The sequence below is a fragment of the Amblyraja radiata genome, chromosome 37 (genome assembly GCF_010909765.2).
Source record: "Amblyraja radiata isolate CabotCenter1 chromosome 37, sAmbRad1.1.pri, whole genome shotgun sequence".
NCBI classification, from domain to species: domain Eukaryota; kingdom Metazoa; phylum Chordata; class Chondrichthyes; order Rajiformes; family Rajidae; genus Amblyraja; species Amblyraja radiata.
This window is the reverse complement of record NC_045992.1, coordinates 11398877-11415150: the sequence shown is the minus strand read 5'-3', so window position 1 is coordinate 11415150 and position 16274 is coordinate 11398877. Positions and strand designations below refer to the sequence as shown.

Below are 16274 nucleotides of genomic sequence, written 5' to 3'. Positions count from 1 at the left end.
GGAGTTTACAGTCCGAATGGCCTCTGGGAAGAAACTCTTTCTCAACCTCTCCGTTCTCACCGCATGGCAACGGAGGCGTTTGCCTGACCGTCGCAGCTGGAACAGTCCGTTGCAGGGGTGGAAGGGGTCTCCCATGATTTTATTGGCTCTGGAGTTGCACCTCCGGTTGTATTGTTCCTGCAGGGGGCGAGTGAAGTTCCCATAGTGCGTTCGGCCGAACGCACTACTCTCTGCAGAGCCTTCTTGTCCTGGGCAGAGCAATTCCCAAACCAGATGGTAATATTTCCGGACAAGATGCTTTCCACAGTCGCTGAGTAGAAGCACTGGAGGATCCTCGGAGACACTCTGAATTTCCTCAATTTTTGGCTACTTTTGGCTACTGCTCATGGTAAAAATATATTTTTACGTCTGGTTGGAGCGGCTTTGACAGTCCGGAGTCGCCTTCCAGAGGGAAGTGCTTCAAACAGTTTGGGGCCAGGGTGAGAGGGGTCAATGATCTTACCCGCTCGCTTCCTGGACCTTGCAGTGTACAGTTCGTCGATGGGGGGAAGGTTGCAGCTAACAACCTTCTCGGCTGATCGAACGATGCACTGCAGCCTCCGGATGTCGTGCTTGGTGGTTGAGCCAAACCAGACCATGATGGTGAAGGTGAGGACAGACTCTACGATGGCCGTGTAGAATTGGACCATCATTGCCTGTGGCAGATTGTGTTTTCTCAGCTGCTGCAGGAAGTACATCCTCTGTTGGGCCCTTTCGGCTGTGGAGTCGATGATGGCCTTCCAATTAAGGTCCCTGGAGATGATGGTTCCAAGGAACTTAAATGACCACAGATGTGACTGTGGTGTTGTTGATGGTGAGTGGGGTGAGGGGAGGGGGAGCTCTCCTAATGTCTACTATCAATTCCACTGTCTTAAGAGCATTGAGCTCTAGGTTGTTGCAATGGCACCAGGACGCCAGCTTGCCACTTCCTGTCTGTAGGCAGACTCCTCCCCATCCTGGATCAGTCCGATCATGGTTGTGTCATCCGCAAACTTGAGAAGCTTGACAGAGGAGTCTGTGGAGGTGCAGTCGTTGGTGTAGAGAGAGTAAAGGAGAGGGGAGAGTACGCAGCCTTGCGGTGCTCCTGTGCTGAGGGTCAGCGGGTCCGAGATATGCTTTCCCAGCCTCACTTGCTGCTTCCTGTCAGCCAGACTTCAATTTTCTGAGCCATTCTTTGCCCATCAACTGTGACCAAATAATATAATCACCCATAACCATCAGTAATTCTATCCACTGATAATTGTGGTGCATTAAAAATTCCACCTAGCCTAAAGCCTTCATTAATTCACTTGAATATGTTTTCAATCTCACTGCACTGTACGTGGCTGAAACATTAAAAAATGTATCTTTTGTCCGGAGCTTGACAAATCCTTGATGGTCATTATCAGGTCAAAGTCTTGACCATTTGCACATACTTTTGTATTAAAGTCGTTGTTTTCTGTCAGTGGACATAATGACATAAATTAAATATTAGCTGGACTATCAATTCTTCATTCACGTTTCAATACTGTGTAGCCTTCTTGTCTGTGGCTTCTTGCTATTCAGATTTCCTCTCTGTGAACAAGTCACATTATTGGATTTGCTTCAATTAATTACCTTGGAAATCAGACTTGCATGCTGATAAATGGGCCCATTTTTCTGACTACGAAAGCATTTTGCCATTTTAAACTGACACACACACACACACTTGATGGACGGCCTCCATTACAGTATATCTGCAGCAACAATCTATGAGCATCTCTCCCACATTTATTGGAACTGCCGGTCCCAGTTCCACTGTATGGCCTCATAGAGTGATGCAGTGTGAAAAACAGGCCGTTCGGCCCAACTTGCCCACACTGGCCAACATATCCCAGCTACACTAGCTGTAGTGTCCTGCCAGCGTTTGGCCCGTATCCCTCCAAACCTGTCCTATCCAAGTACAGTGCCCTTCATAATGTTTGGGCCAAAGACCCATCATTTATTTATTTGCCTCTGGACTCCACAATTTGAGATATGTAATAGATAAAATCACATGTGGTTAAAGTGCACATTGTCTGATTTTATTAAAGGCCATTTTAATACATTTTGGTTTCACCATGTAAATTGTCCCTGGTGTGCGTAGGGTAATGTGCAGGAATCGCTGGTCGGTGCGGACTCAGTGGGCCATCTCTAAGCTAAATATGATCATGGTTGATCGACAATGATTTCAACTCCTCCTCGCTACCTGTTTACCATTCCCCTTAATTCATCGTTCTTTCAAGCATATATCTTTCTCCATCTTAAATATTTCTAATGATGTTGGGTGTTGCAGTTGTACCAGACGTTGATGAGGCAGCGTTTAGAGTATTGTGTTCAGTTCTGGACACCATTTTACAGGAAAGATCAGGAGTCAATAGTGTTTTATTGTCATATGTCCCAGATAGAACGATGAAATTCTCACTGTGTGATGTGGTTAAGCTGGAAAGGGTACAGAGAAAATGTACAAGGATGTTGCCAGGACTAGAAGATCTGAGCTCTCGGGAGAGGTTGAGTGGATTGGGACTCTATTGCTTGGAGCACAGGAGGATGAGCGGTGATCTTCGAGAGGTGTATAAAATTATGAGAGGAATAATCTCGGAGAAAACCCATGCAGGTCACAGGGAGAACATACAAACTCCATTCAGACAGAACCCATAATAATAATAATAATGGATGGGATTTATATAGCGCCTTTCTAATACTCAAGGCGCTTTACATCACATTATTCATTCACTCCTCAGTCACACTCGGTGGTGGTAAGCTACTTCTGTAGCCACAGCTGCCCTGGGGCAGACTGATGGAAGCGTGGCTGCCAATCTGCGCCTACGGCCCCTCCGACCACCACCAATCACTCACACACATTCACACACAGGCAAAGGTGGGTGAAGTGTCTTGCCCAAGGACACAACGACAGTATGCACTCCAAGCGGGATTCGAACCGGCTACCTTCCGGTTGCCAGCCGAACACATAGCCCATTGTGCCATCTGTCGTCCCGAACCCATAGTCAGGATTGAAGCCAGGTCTCTGGTGCTGTAAGGCAGGGACTCTACCACTGCGCCACTGTGCTGCCCTGTTGAATGGTAGGGTAGGCTTGTGGGGTCTGGTGTACTACTCCCGTTCCTATTTTATGGTAACCTTGGGCATATTGAAATTTCACCTTGCATTGGATAGAATCTTTACTCCATATTTGCTGGAGTGACGTTGCTGGAACGATATGAGATCCTATACAATTAATAGCTTTGATTTAATTTGCTCATTGATTAAACTACAAACAAATTTGTCACACAGCGCTGTGTCCCAAAAACATCAGGTTAGAGTGGAGCAGACAATTAGAGATAGAGTTCGGGGATGGGGCCAGTGTACGGCTGGAACAGGGATTGTTCAACGTACCCTACAGATGCAGACATAGCTGGGGCCCATATGAATGCCCATGGGTACTTGCACTTGGAGGAAGATGGAGGATTCGAAAGAGACTTTGTTGAGAGTTTTAGAGATAGAGTTTGGGGATAAGGCCAGTGTTTAGAGTTAGATCATATGATCATAAGTGATAGGTGTAGAATTAAGCTAATCGGCCCATCAAGTCTACTCCACCATTCATTAATAGCTGATCTATCTCTCCCTCCTAACTCCATTCTCCTTCCTTCTCCCCATAACCTCTGAGACCCATACTAATCAAGAATCTATCTCTCTCTGCCTTAAAAATATCCATTGACTTTGCCTCCACAGCCTTGTGTGGCAAAGAATTCCACAGATTCACCACCCTCTGACTGTAGAAATTGCTCCTCATCTCATTCCTAAAAGAACGTCCTTTCATTCCTTTAAGTCCATTAATAGAGTTCGGGGAGAGGGCCAATGTAGAGTTAGAGTTTGGGTTAGAGTGTAGAGCTATGTTAGAGTGGAGCATCAGATCAGACTGGAAAGTGATCCTTCAACACTAGTCTATGCTCGCTAACTACCTCACCTAACTTTAATGCCCCAGTCCCACTTAGGAAACCTGAACGGAAACCTCTGGAGACTTTGCGCCCCGCCCAAGGTTTCCGTGCGGTTCCCGGAGGTTTTTGTCAGTCTCCCTACCTGCTGCCACTACCTGCAACCTCCGGCAACCACCTGCAACGTCCGGGAACCGCACGGAAACCTTGGGTGGGGCGCAAAGTCTCCAGAGGTTTCCGTTCAGGTTTCCTAAGTGGGACAGGGGCATAACTCTTCATTCCAACTTTGTAACTCTCTGGAATTTCCAACAGTGCTGGGCAAAAATGATCCCTTTGTTTCTCCAGAGTTCTGCTCAACATCCTTGGCTCTCCGTGGCAACAACAGAATTGTAGACGTGGTTGATTTGGAACGGGTCCCAGCTGTTCACATTTCTGTATCATAACGTTCTGGGCCCATGCATTCCCAAAATCAACCATTCATCAAAATGATCTTGTTTGCTCTGAGGAACATTTGTGAAAAATCAAGTTGATTAATTGAAAGGCTCAAGCACTAGACAGTACTCAATGCTCAAGCACAGTTCACGTTCCTGTTTAACAATGTTCTGGCCCGGTGCATTCCCAATATCGCCATTAATCAAAACCATCTAATTTGCTTTGAGGAACACTTCCGAAAAACCGTTGATAAATTGAAAGGCTCAAGCACGATTATACACCCAAATCTTCCAATGTACCCATGTGCTGAACACAATGGCTGGAGCTTCACAATGCAACTACAGAAGCTAGAATAGAAATTTGCCAAATCCATTTGCTCTAATCTGTGCATTCGTCGCTGCCAATTTGTGCTGGGCGCGTGCGCTCATTCACTAACTGTGAGAAGTGCAGCGAATATTAACATGAAGGGACATGGAGTGTAGGATAGTGTTAGTGTGCGGGGATCGCTGGTCGGCACTGACTCAGTGGGCCGAAGGGCCTGTTTCCGTGCTGTACCTCCAAAACTAAAACTAAAAACTTGTCCCTGATGGCTGGGTATCGGTAAACCTCAATCCTGAGTAGGAGGGAACTGCAGATGCTGGTTTACACCAAAGATGGACGCCAAATGCTGGAGCAACTCAGCGGGACAGGCTGCATCTCTGGAGAGAAGGAATGGGTGACGTTTTGGTTTGTGGAGCCAATGCTTAGACTATACAGTGCATCATGAAATTGTTAGTTATTCATCTGGTCACTGCTGTGTGTGCCTGTGCTGTGACCAATGAGCCACTCTAAGGAGAAAGGTTGAGGAGAAATCCTTTCTTCATGAGATGCTGCGGTCAGATGCCCCATTGTAGAAGTGGTGTTCAGAAATTACAGTGCTGGCCTGTGACTGGACTATGTGCTTGACCCTATGGTACAGGTCTCCAGCCATTGTTATTGACTGGACTCCTTCTTTGGGCCTTGGGTTGTCATTGTGGCTGCAGTAGAGGCGACATTATCACAGCAAGGTGTGTAATTCACAGGTGATGAAAAAGATGCAAGCCGATACAATGTGAGATGCAAAATGTTGGAGTAACTCAGCAGAGAAGCTCAGTACCCCTGGAGAACATGGATGGGGTGACATTTCGGGACAGGACCCTTCTTTGTTGCTTTCTATTGTCATGACTACATGGTAAAATCATTGGTGCATGTGACAAATAAATGTGAATTTAACTTGAACTTCAGACAAAGTCAACTTAACTATTAAGTATTCTAAACTATTTATTAAAAAAGTTTTTTTAATTTATAAAGTATTCTTCAGATACAAAGTGAACAAGGTTCTTTTTATGGTACTTTTACTTTGCACAAGCAATAACCAGTAAGTGCGTGTCCTTGTGTGACTCTACGCACATCTTATACTTGAGTTGTAAGCACTTCCGTGAGTTAAACCCCTGTCCCACCGTACGAGTTCATTCCAAGAGTTCTCCCGAGTTTGCCCTGATCCGAACTCCGAGATTTATGGTAATGGACATTTGTCGGTACTCGGGACTCTCGCGGACATTTTTCATCGTGTTGAAAAATCTTCACGTCTTCCTGTGCTTACCTGCCATTAGCGAGTCTTCCCGAGTACCTGCCGTTAGCGCTAAGAGACGTCCCCGAGCTCTGACGTACCCGCTACGTTCATTCTCCGTACTTACCACGAGTTTGATTATTTTTAAACTCGGGAGAGCTCTTGGAATGAACTCGTACCGTGGGACAGGGCTATTACCACATCTGACCCTGTGCATATATATGAGCCTATACATGATATTTTATTGGGAATGGCAATGGTTTAGTTTTAGAGATACAGTGCGGAAGCAGACCCTTCGGCCCACTGAGTCCCTGCCGACCAGCGATCCACGCACACTCATGCTATCCTACACACACTAAAGACAATTTACAATTATACCACACCAATTGACCTGCAAATCTGCACGTCTTTCGAGTGTGGGAGGAAACCAGAGATCCCAGAGAAATCGCACGCAGGTCACGGGGAGAGCATGCAAACTCATTGGAGACAAGCACCCGTAGTCAGGATTGAACCCCGGTCTCTAGCACTGTAAGGCAGCAACTCTAACGCTGCGCCACCGTGCCGCCTGTTTGCTATTGCCACATCTGCCGAGATGGAGTGAGAGAGTGTGTGTGAGTGTGTGCCCCTGTGTGGGACGTTGGGATCCAGTCACTGACCCTGCCTCTCTCTATGTCTGCAGCTACCACCACCGACACCACAGAGAGGTCGGAGCACTTTAAGCCGTGTGCGGACAAGGACCTCGCCTACTGCCTGAACGAGGGAGAGTGCTTCATCATCGAGACCATCAATGGGAATAACAAACACTGCCGGTAGGTGTGTGTGCTGCCCCCAAGCCTGAGAGACCGTCAGCCTCCTCATGACCCAGTCTGCTACTGACAACAACACAGTCCTTCAACCCTTGGTGTGGAGTGTATTGCAACTGATCATGGACCATCCAGTTCAGCCACTGTTGTGTTCTCCTATCTAGTTTAACTAGCAGAGATTAGAATGGGAAGGTGGTGTGTTCATGGTGTAGTGTTTACTGGATCACAGTTATCTCGACTGTTTTTTTACTAAGTGGTTGTAATTGAAGGGCTTGCAAGGATCAGAGCTCAGCTCAACTAAAGAGCATAAGAAATAGAAGCAAGAATCATCTACTCAACCCCCATAGTCAATTCCAGCCTTCAATAGCTGACTGGTTACCTTAATCGCACTTCCCTGCACAAACCTCTCGATTAATACCTCCAAAATTAATCAATCTCCGTCTTACGCAGACTCAGTTCCTGAGCCTCCACAGTTCGTAGCTTCAGCGACTCATAGGGGAAGACATTTCTTCTAATTTCAGGTCCGACCCATGATTTTGAATCTGTGATTCAAGATCGGGAACCCTCTTCCCTCCAATGTTAAGCACAACAATTTGCCTGCAATGGATTGTTTCATCCACAGATCCATGACAAAAGATTTTTTAATGGTTTACTTGTGGGATGTGGGTGTGGCTGGAAAGGTCAGTGTATGTTACCCACCCCTAAATGTCCTTTCTTGAAAGCTGCTTTCTTGAACGGCTGTAGTCAGGGAGAAGGTGTTCCCAGAAGGTGCAGTGGATTCCAGCCTGTAGGCCCAGTTGCAGTGAAGACCTGACAATATATTTCTAGACCAGTTTATCTAGTTTATTAAAGGGCCTGTCCCACTTTCACAACCTAATTCACGACCTCTGCCGAGTTTGCCCTTGACTCATACTCGCAGCATGGTCGTCACGAGGTCGTAGGAGGTCATAGGTAGGTCGTAGCAGGATGTGATGCTCGTCGTAGGTACTCGTGGCATCAAGTAGGTCGGGGCGTTTTTCTAGCCTGATGAAAAATGTCCACGAGTAAAAAAGGTCGTGAATTAGGTCATGAAAGTGGGACAGGCCCATTATTGTCATGTGTACCTGTCATGTGAGACTTAAGGTACAGTGAAAAGCATTTGTTGCATACTAACCAGTCATACATGATTTCCAAGTCGGGATGGTGGTCCTCTCATCCACCTGCTGCCTTGGACCTTCTTGCTAGTAGAAGTTGTGGGGATTGGAGGTGCTACCAGGAGATCAAGGCAAGGAACAACAGTGAAATTTGTGAACAGTGCACTCTTCCGTCACTGCATTCCATCAATTGGCTGGGGTGGGGGGTGGGGTGGGGGGTTGGGTGGGGGGATGGGTGTGGATGGGGTGCAAGCCAAATGGGCTACTTTGTCCTCGACCGTGTCAAGCTTCATAACTGCTCTCAATAAAGCAAGTGGAGCAAATTCCAACATACCTCTGACGTGCTTTGAAGGTGGTGGAAAGGCTTTGGGGTATCAGGAGGTGAGTCACTTGTTTCAAGGTACTTAACCCCTGATGTGCTCTGGCATAATTTTAATTATGCCGGTCCAGATGATTTTGTGATCAGTCAAGCGTTAAGAGAGTTAAATTGTCGTCTGTACACCGGTCAATAGTCAATGTTGTTTTATTGGTCACATAGGCAACTGCACAGTGACATTCATTTTGCATATATTACACCTGCGGGCACCGCCATTTTTGGCGCAGTTATTCAAAGTCCAAAGTACGGTTGGCCCCCGCGCTCGATGTCCCGCGAACCGACATGCCTCTCCTCTCCTCTCCTCGCCCGGCCACCTTTGTGTCCCGGGGGACAACAATGGAACAATGAAATTCTCACTTGTGGCAGCAATACAGGCCTGTAAACACAATACGTATAAACACATATCATAAACAATCAAAAATAATGAATTCATAACCCCGATACTCATAATTAATGACCCCAATGTAAAGAAGCCCAGCCCCTCAGTGCAACCAAGACAGTCCACTGTTTATAGTTCTGTGAGGTTTCTCTGGTGTTAATGTTGCCCGGACCTGGTGATGGGAATGCTGTTGAATCCCAGGAGTTGGCGGTTAAAACTGGACCAGTTGGTGAAGGTCATTACTTGTCATTTTTGTGGCCAGACTTCAAGAATCAAGAGTGTTTTATTGTCATTTGTCCCAGATAGAACAATGAAATTCTTACTTACAGCAGCACAACAGGATATATAAACATAGTACACTGTAAACAATATAGTAAACAAGAAAAAATGTTCAGTGTGTATTTGTATGTATATATATATACAGTGTGTGTGTGTATATATGGAGAAACAGCATTGAAACAGGCCCTTCAGCCCACCAAGTTCACCTATAATCACACATTCACACCAGTTCTGTTATTCCACTTTTTCATCCACTCACTACAAACTAGTGGCAGTTTACAGAGGTTAATTAAACTACAAGCCTGCACATCTTTAGGGCGTGGGAGGAAACCGGAGTACCTGGAGGAAACCCACGCAGTCACAGGGAGAACTTGCAATCTCCACATGAGCAGCACCCGAGGTCAGGATTGAACCCATGTCTCTGGTGCAGTGAGGCTGCGGCTCTACCCGCTGTGCCACTGCCGCATCCCTAATTGAGGCGTTTTAGTTTTAGAGATTTAACGCAGAAACAGGCCCTTCGGCCCACCGAAACGGCACTGACCAGCGATCCCCACATATTAACAATATCCTTCACACACTACGGCCAATTTACATTCATATCATTCCAATTAACCTACAAATGTGTATGTGGTTGGGGTGTGGAACGAAACTGAAGATCTCAAGAGAAAACCCATGTAGGTCAAGGGGAGGATGTACAAACTCCGTACAGACAGCACCCGTAGTCGGGATCGAACATGGGTCTCTGGCGCTGTAAGGCAGCAACTCTACCGCTGCACCACCACGCCTCCCTACCCAGCTGGGATAACGGCAGTAAATCTGTCTCAGAGTGTAGGGTGCAAACGTGAGCTGAGATGCTGTGCTCCTTTAACTCTGCACGCAAGAGGACTTAATGGCCGGGCCCATGAACTTGGAGCAAGGCACAAGTCAGCTCGTGATGTCTCATTAGGGACCGACATCAGCTTGGAGTTTTGCATAGATCAAGAGTTAAATCAAGGACACAGGTTCTTTGGTGAGGCTGGAGACAGCTGGATGTGTGTGGTGTCTGGAGCTCTGAGCTTTGTAATTAAACCCTGGAGAATCTGATCCGCACCAAACACAAAACTCCATTTAAATTCTAGGTCATAACTCCTGCAACTAGATAAATGGGCCTCTGAAATAAACCTGCTGAATATTCATTGTCTGTGCAGAATGCAGCACGACAGAACATACACAAAGACAACTGGATGAAAGAACCTTAGAACTGAGAGAGGCTTGCCTGCAGTAAATACACAGCCCCTGCTAACATCACCCACCTTGCCTCAGGTAGCCAGGCTGTGCACGCTACCCCTGTACATTCTACCCACCACGGACTCTCTGGTCACTAGCCCACACTGGCCCCGTGAACTCTCCCCCACACTTAGCCTGTTCCCCACACTGACCATGTCCACTCTACCCCATACTGATCTTGTACACGTTTCCCTACACTGACCTTGATCCTTATGCCCCTGTCCCACTTAGGAAACCTGGACGGAAACCTCTGGAGACTCTGCGCCCCACCCAAGGTTTCCGTGCAGTTCCCGGAGGTTGTAGGTGGTTGCCGGAGGTTGCAGGTAGTGGAAGCAGGTAGGGAGACTGACAAAAACCTCCGGGAACCGCACGGAAACCGCACGGAAACCTTGGGTGGGGCACAAAGTCTCCAGAGGTTTCCGTTCAGGTTTCCTAAGTGGGACAGGGGCATTACACTGACTCTGTCCACAATTGCCACTCAGAACTGCCCCTGCAACAGTGCACCCCTCTCTCACATCTGCCCCAGTGACAATGCAGCAACCCCAGAACTGCCCCTGTAACGATGCAGTAATCTCAGAACGGCAGCAAACTCCCTCCCCCAGTGCATTGGTGCCTCAGTGTCATCACAGCCCATATAGAGAGCAGGCTAGTTAGATATGAGAGGTGATAAAGCATTTTCTAAACAGTGGTGGAAGAAGGCCAGGGAGCTGCTCCAATGGAAAATAGACTAAACAGGATATAACTAACATTTAGTTTGGAAACAGAATACTCACGGCTTGGGATGAAGACTAATTGTTGTCACTCGTTGGGATCAACTGCAAATGATGCTGAGGAGGGAGAAATCAAAGGAATCATTTAGAAGCAAATCTACGAAAATAGGGCAACAGAGAATAAAGATAAGCAATGGAGACTTATCCTTTTGGAAGGTTTCAACTATCTAGAATAAATTTGCATGAAGATATAGTGGAAGGAGGAAGAGGGAATGGGACTTAATGGTTTTACAAGATTCCCCTCATGCATAGCTCATAAAAAGCCCAGCAAGCATGAAATCTCTAATATCGCTGGTAATTCGAAAGGAAAAGAATTAGCCATAAAGGAGCATCTCGACAATAATGATCAGGGCATAATGCAGAATGGAACTTATGCTTTTTTTTTATTGGCAAACAACACAATGGGAAATGGAAAGTACTTATATCGTTATCTGCAGAGATCAGGAGAAATAAATCCTGCCAATAAGCTGGAATAAAGGACTCACAAGCATTATGGAGGGGTTAGGATTGAAGCCAAAAGAGAAATTGGAAAGGGAGATAAAGAGTTCAACGAAACAATCAAAGAATTTAAAAGCAAAATTCAAGCTTTTGACAGATGCAAAGAAAAGAGAACACAATCTCACCAAGTTCTACACATGCGCCGGGGAAGACATTTTATTGGGATGCTTCACTGCTTAATTTGGAAATAAGACCGCAAGAAATTGCAGAGAGTTCTGGACGTAGCCCAGACCATCTGGGTGGTGGAGGCCGGTTCTCTGGATACTTTCAAGAGAGAGCCAGATAGGGCCCTTAGCGGAATCAGGAGATATGGGGAGAAACATAGAAACATAGAAAATAGGTGCAGGAGTAGGCCATTCGGCCCTTCGAGCCTGCACCGCCATTCAATATGATCATGGCTGATCATCCAACTCAGTATCCTGTACCTGCCTTCTCTCCATACCCCCTGATCCCTTTAGCCACAAGGACTACATCTAACTCCCTCTTAAATATAGCCAATGAACTGGCCTCAACTACCTTCTGTGGCAGAGAATTCCAGAGATTCACCACTCTCTGTGTAAATTTTTTTTTTCTCATCTCAGTCCTAAAAGATTTCCCCTTTATCCATAAACTGTGACCCCTTGTTCTGGCAGGAACGGTGTACTGATTGGGGAAGATCAGCCATGATCACATTGAATGGTGGTGCTGGCTCGAAGGGCCGAATGGCCTACTCCTGCACCTATTGTCTATTGTCTATCACGCAAGCCAAGCTCCCTTCCAGTGATTCCATCTACACTTCACGCTGCCTCGGCAAACCCGCTGCATGATCAAGGACCAGTCTCACACCGGACACTCCCTCTCCTCCCCTCTCCCATCAGGAAATAGGTACAGAAGTGAGAAAACGCATTCCTCCAGATTCAGGGACAGTTTCTTCCGAGCTGTTATCGGGCAACTAAACCATCCTATCACTAACTGGAGAGCGGTCCTGACCTACCATCTACCTCATTGGAGACCCTCAGACTATCATTAATCGGACCTTACTGGACTTTATCTTGCACTGAATGTTATTTGCTTCATCCTGTATCTGTACACTGTGGACGGCTCGATTGTAATCATGTATAGTCCTTCTGCCAAATGGATACAAATGGATAGCACGCAACAACAAAAAGCTCTTCGGTATATTTGTTATATTTCGGTACCTCGGTGGACAATAAACTAAACTAACGAACGAACTAAGAGTGCCTCAGAAAAATGTCCCCAAGAACTCTACTAAATAACATAAATATTAAAAGAACGATATTTTGTTGGCATTTTAGTGGATTAGCAGTTAGAAGAAGTAATCACGTAAGGATAGGTTATAAATAGTTGCAGAAAGGACATTAATTGGTAAAATAAGCCTGCATGTCTAGGTAGATTATGTCTGTGCATATTAAAACAATTTTGGGAAAAGATAACAGAGGCACAATTACTCACATATAGGTTCTTTGACAAGGATTTATGTGGGCCAGATTGGGACGTGAAACTTCATTGGCAAGTCAAATTCAAGAGAATCCCAAGGCATTTTATACCCACATTAAGACGATAACTAGGGAGTTCAGTTCAGTTTAGTTTATTGTCATGTGTGCTGAGGTACAGTAAAAAGCTTTTGGTGTGTTTGCCATCAGGTGAGTGAAAAAACAATACATGATTCCAATCAAGCCATTTACGGTGTATAGATACATGATAAGGGAATAACGTTTAGTGCAAGGTCAAGCCAGCAAAGTCCGATCACAACATTTAATCCTTCGACATTTTTGCCACCTCCAACGGGATCCTACCACATGCCACATCTTCCCATCTCCTCCTCTTTCTGCTTTCCACAGAGATAGTTCCCTCCATAACTCCCTGGTCAATTCGTCCCTTCCTACCCAAATCACCCCTTCTCCTGGCATGTTCCCATGCAACCGCAGGAAATGCTACACGTGTCACTTTACCTCCCCACTTGACTCCATCCAAGGACCCAATCAGTCTTTCCAGGTGAGGCAGAGGTTCACCTGCACCTCCTCCAACCTCATCTACTGCATCCGCTGTTCCAGGTGTCAACTTCTCTACATCGGTGAGTCCAAGCGCAGGCTTGGCGATCTCTTCGCCCACCACCTCCGCTCAGTTTGTGCTCACCAACCTGATCTCCCGGTGGCTCAGCTGCTTAATTTGGGAATAAGACCACAAGAAATTGCAGAGAATCGTGGACATAGCCCAGACCATCTGGGTGGTGGAGGCCGGTTCTCTGGATACTTTCAAGAGAGAGCCAGATAGGGCTCTTAAAGATAGCTGTCAGGGGATATGGGGAGAAGGCAGGAACGAGGTACTGATTGTGGATGATCAGCCATGATCACATTGAATGGCGGTGCTGGCTCGAAGGGCCGAATGGCCTACTCAAAAGGTTCAAAGGTTATTTTATTGGTCACATACACCTATGTGTAGTGAAATGCTTCTTGCCAGTGCAGCACATAAAGAAAGAATACAGACATAACAGTAATAAGAGATTTAAACATAAAGAACATCCCCCCACAATGGCTCCCACCATGAGGGAAGGCACAAAGTCCAGTCCCCATCCCCAGTTCACCCATAGTCGGGCCTACTGAGGCCTCCACAGTTGCCTCCACGGAGACCCGATGTTCCAGGCCGTTCTCGCCGGGTGATGTTGCTCCGGCGTTGGGAGAATCCTCTCAGCGGCATGGGACACCTGGAACGGCCGCTTCCTTACTGGAGGCCGCGGTTTCCGAGGCCAACAGGGCCGCGCCGGATGGAGCTCCACTACTGGCGATCTCATCGAGAGATCCCAGGCTCCCGATGTAAAGTACAGCGCCGTTGCCCGCGGCCGGCCGCTCCACAGTCCCGCAGCTCCGCGATGTTTTTCTCGGCGGTCTTCAGCTCACCGGAGCTCCAGCGCGGCGACCCGGGCAAGGCATCGCCCGCTCCGCTCCGTGTTAGCGCTCCAGCGCTATGCCGCTACCGAAGCCGTGGTTCTGGGCGGTCCCCGACAGGAAACGCCGCTCCAGGCCCGCTGGTAGGGTCTTTCCGCGAGGACGGGTCGAAACTGCAGCCCGAAGAAAAGCCGCCTCTCTGACCAGGTAGGGACCCTGAAAGATAGTCGTCCCCCCCCCACCCCCCCCCACCCCACCTCCCACATAAAAAAAGTCTAGAACTCCAGAACAAAAACACTTTAACTAACTAAAAATTAAAAAAAAGAGATGAAAAGACGGACAGCTGCTGGCTGGGCAGCCATACACAGGACAGCGCCCCTGCATCTATTGTCACTGTTTATTGTCTATTCAGATGCATGGGATTCTCAGTGAATTGGTAGTTTGGATTCAGAAATGGTTTACTAATAGATGTCCGTGACCAGTTGTGTTCTGCAGGGATCAGTGGTGGAACCTCTGTTGTTTGTGATCTCTGAGTTGAACATTAATGTGGATGCCTTGGTTAATAAATTTGTAGACAACACATAAATTTGTGGAGTTACAACAGTGAAAGTAACGATCTATCTCTTTCTGCATCTTTTGACAGCCCCTGGATTAGATGGTATTAGCTGCTGTAGGCTTGTGCTGTTTTCTCTGCAGCTTCAGAATCTAGGGGGAGACCTGACATGCCTCTCATCATTTATAAAATAAGGTAGGGTAGATTGTCAGAATCTTTTTTTCCCAGGGTTTAACATGTCAAAGACTTTAAGAAACATTTAGACAGGCACAGGAACAGAATAGGATTAGAGGGATATGGGCCAAACGTAGCCAGGTGGGACTAATGTAGATGGGACATGTTGGTCGGTGTGGACAAGTTGGGCCGAAGGGCCTATTTCCACGCTGTATCACTATGACTGGAGGTCGTAGCTTTAAGGTGAAAATGGGGAAATTTAAAGGAGGAATCTTTTTCACAGAGAGCGTTAAGTGCCTGAAGCGTGCTGCCAGCGGTGGTTGTGGAAGCAGGTACGTTAATGATGTTTAAAAGGCTTTTAGATAGTCACATACGTATGCTGCAAATGGAGAGATATGGATCCCGTGCAGGCAGAAGGGATTAATTGAGCATGTTCAGAACAGGCATCATTGGCCATAGGGCCTGTTCCTTTTGCTGTACTGTTCTATAGTCCATGTTCCATAAAATAATGCCATAGGTCAGATGGACAACTATCAGAACTAGGACAGAGCAAACCAATGCAGCAACTCCAGGGTCTGTGATGGGAACGTTTATGAAAGCTTTATTCAAATGTAATGAAAAAATCATCTGGAGAGTAGCAGCAAGCAGATAGTCCAAAAGGAAACGTCAAGCTTCATCAGCAGTGAATATCTGAAGGGGCCACAGAAGGAAAGGAGATGGGTAATAGACATGAATTTTCAAAAGCCTGTGATGTTATTGCAGCTGACCTGACGGAGGTCAGAAATTGTGAATTCAGCAGACATGGTCTGAATGAAAAGCAAAGCTGGGCCAAAACATTAAAACACAGTGGAGATTAAAACACTCCAAAGACATAGCTGTTTGCAGGTTAATTGGCTTGTTAAAATTGTAAATTGTCCCTAGTGTGTGTAGGTTTGTGTTAGTGTGTGGGGCTCGCTGGTCGGCACGGACCTGGTGGGCAGAATGGCCTGTTTCCGTGCTGTATCTGTAAACTAAACTGAACTAAAGGGAGGTTATAGTTAGCAGAATTGACAGAAAGTCGTATGCAGCATTCCAATTGCAAGTGGTTCTGGTGGGCTCAGGCCAGGATGGTCTTTCTTTAATCAATGGATCTTGGAAATCAGGAACCCATTGGAAACATAAGGCACGGT

The 16274-nt window shown here is 46.7% G+C and overlaps 1 protein-coding gene across 2 annotated transcripts in view; it reads left to right on the top strand.

The window, feature by feature from the left end:
* The window catches only part of nrg3 (neuregulin 3), a 314472-nt gene that overhangs the window by 196451 nt on the left and 101747 nt on the right, over positions 1-16274 (top strand). For both annotated transcript variants that reach the window (XM_033012935.1, XM_033012934.1), the window contains exon 2: positions 6669-6798. In XM_033012935.1, coding sequence (XP_032868826.1) covers positions 6669-6798 — 130 coding nt within the window. The remainder of the gene's footprint in view (positions 1-6668; positions 6799-16274) is intronic.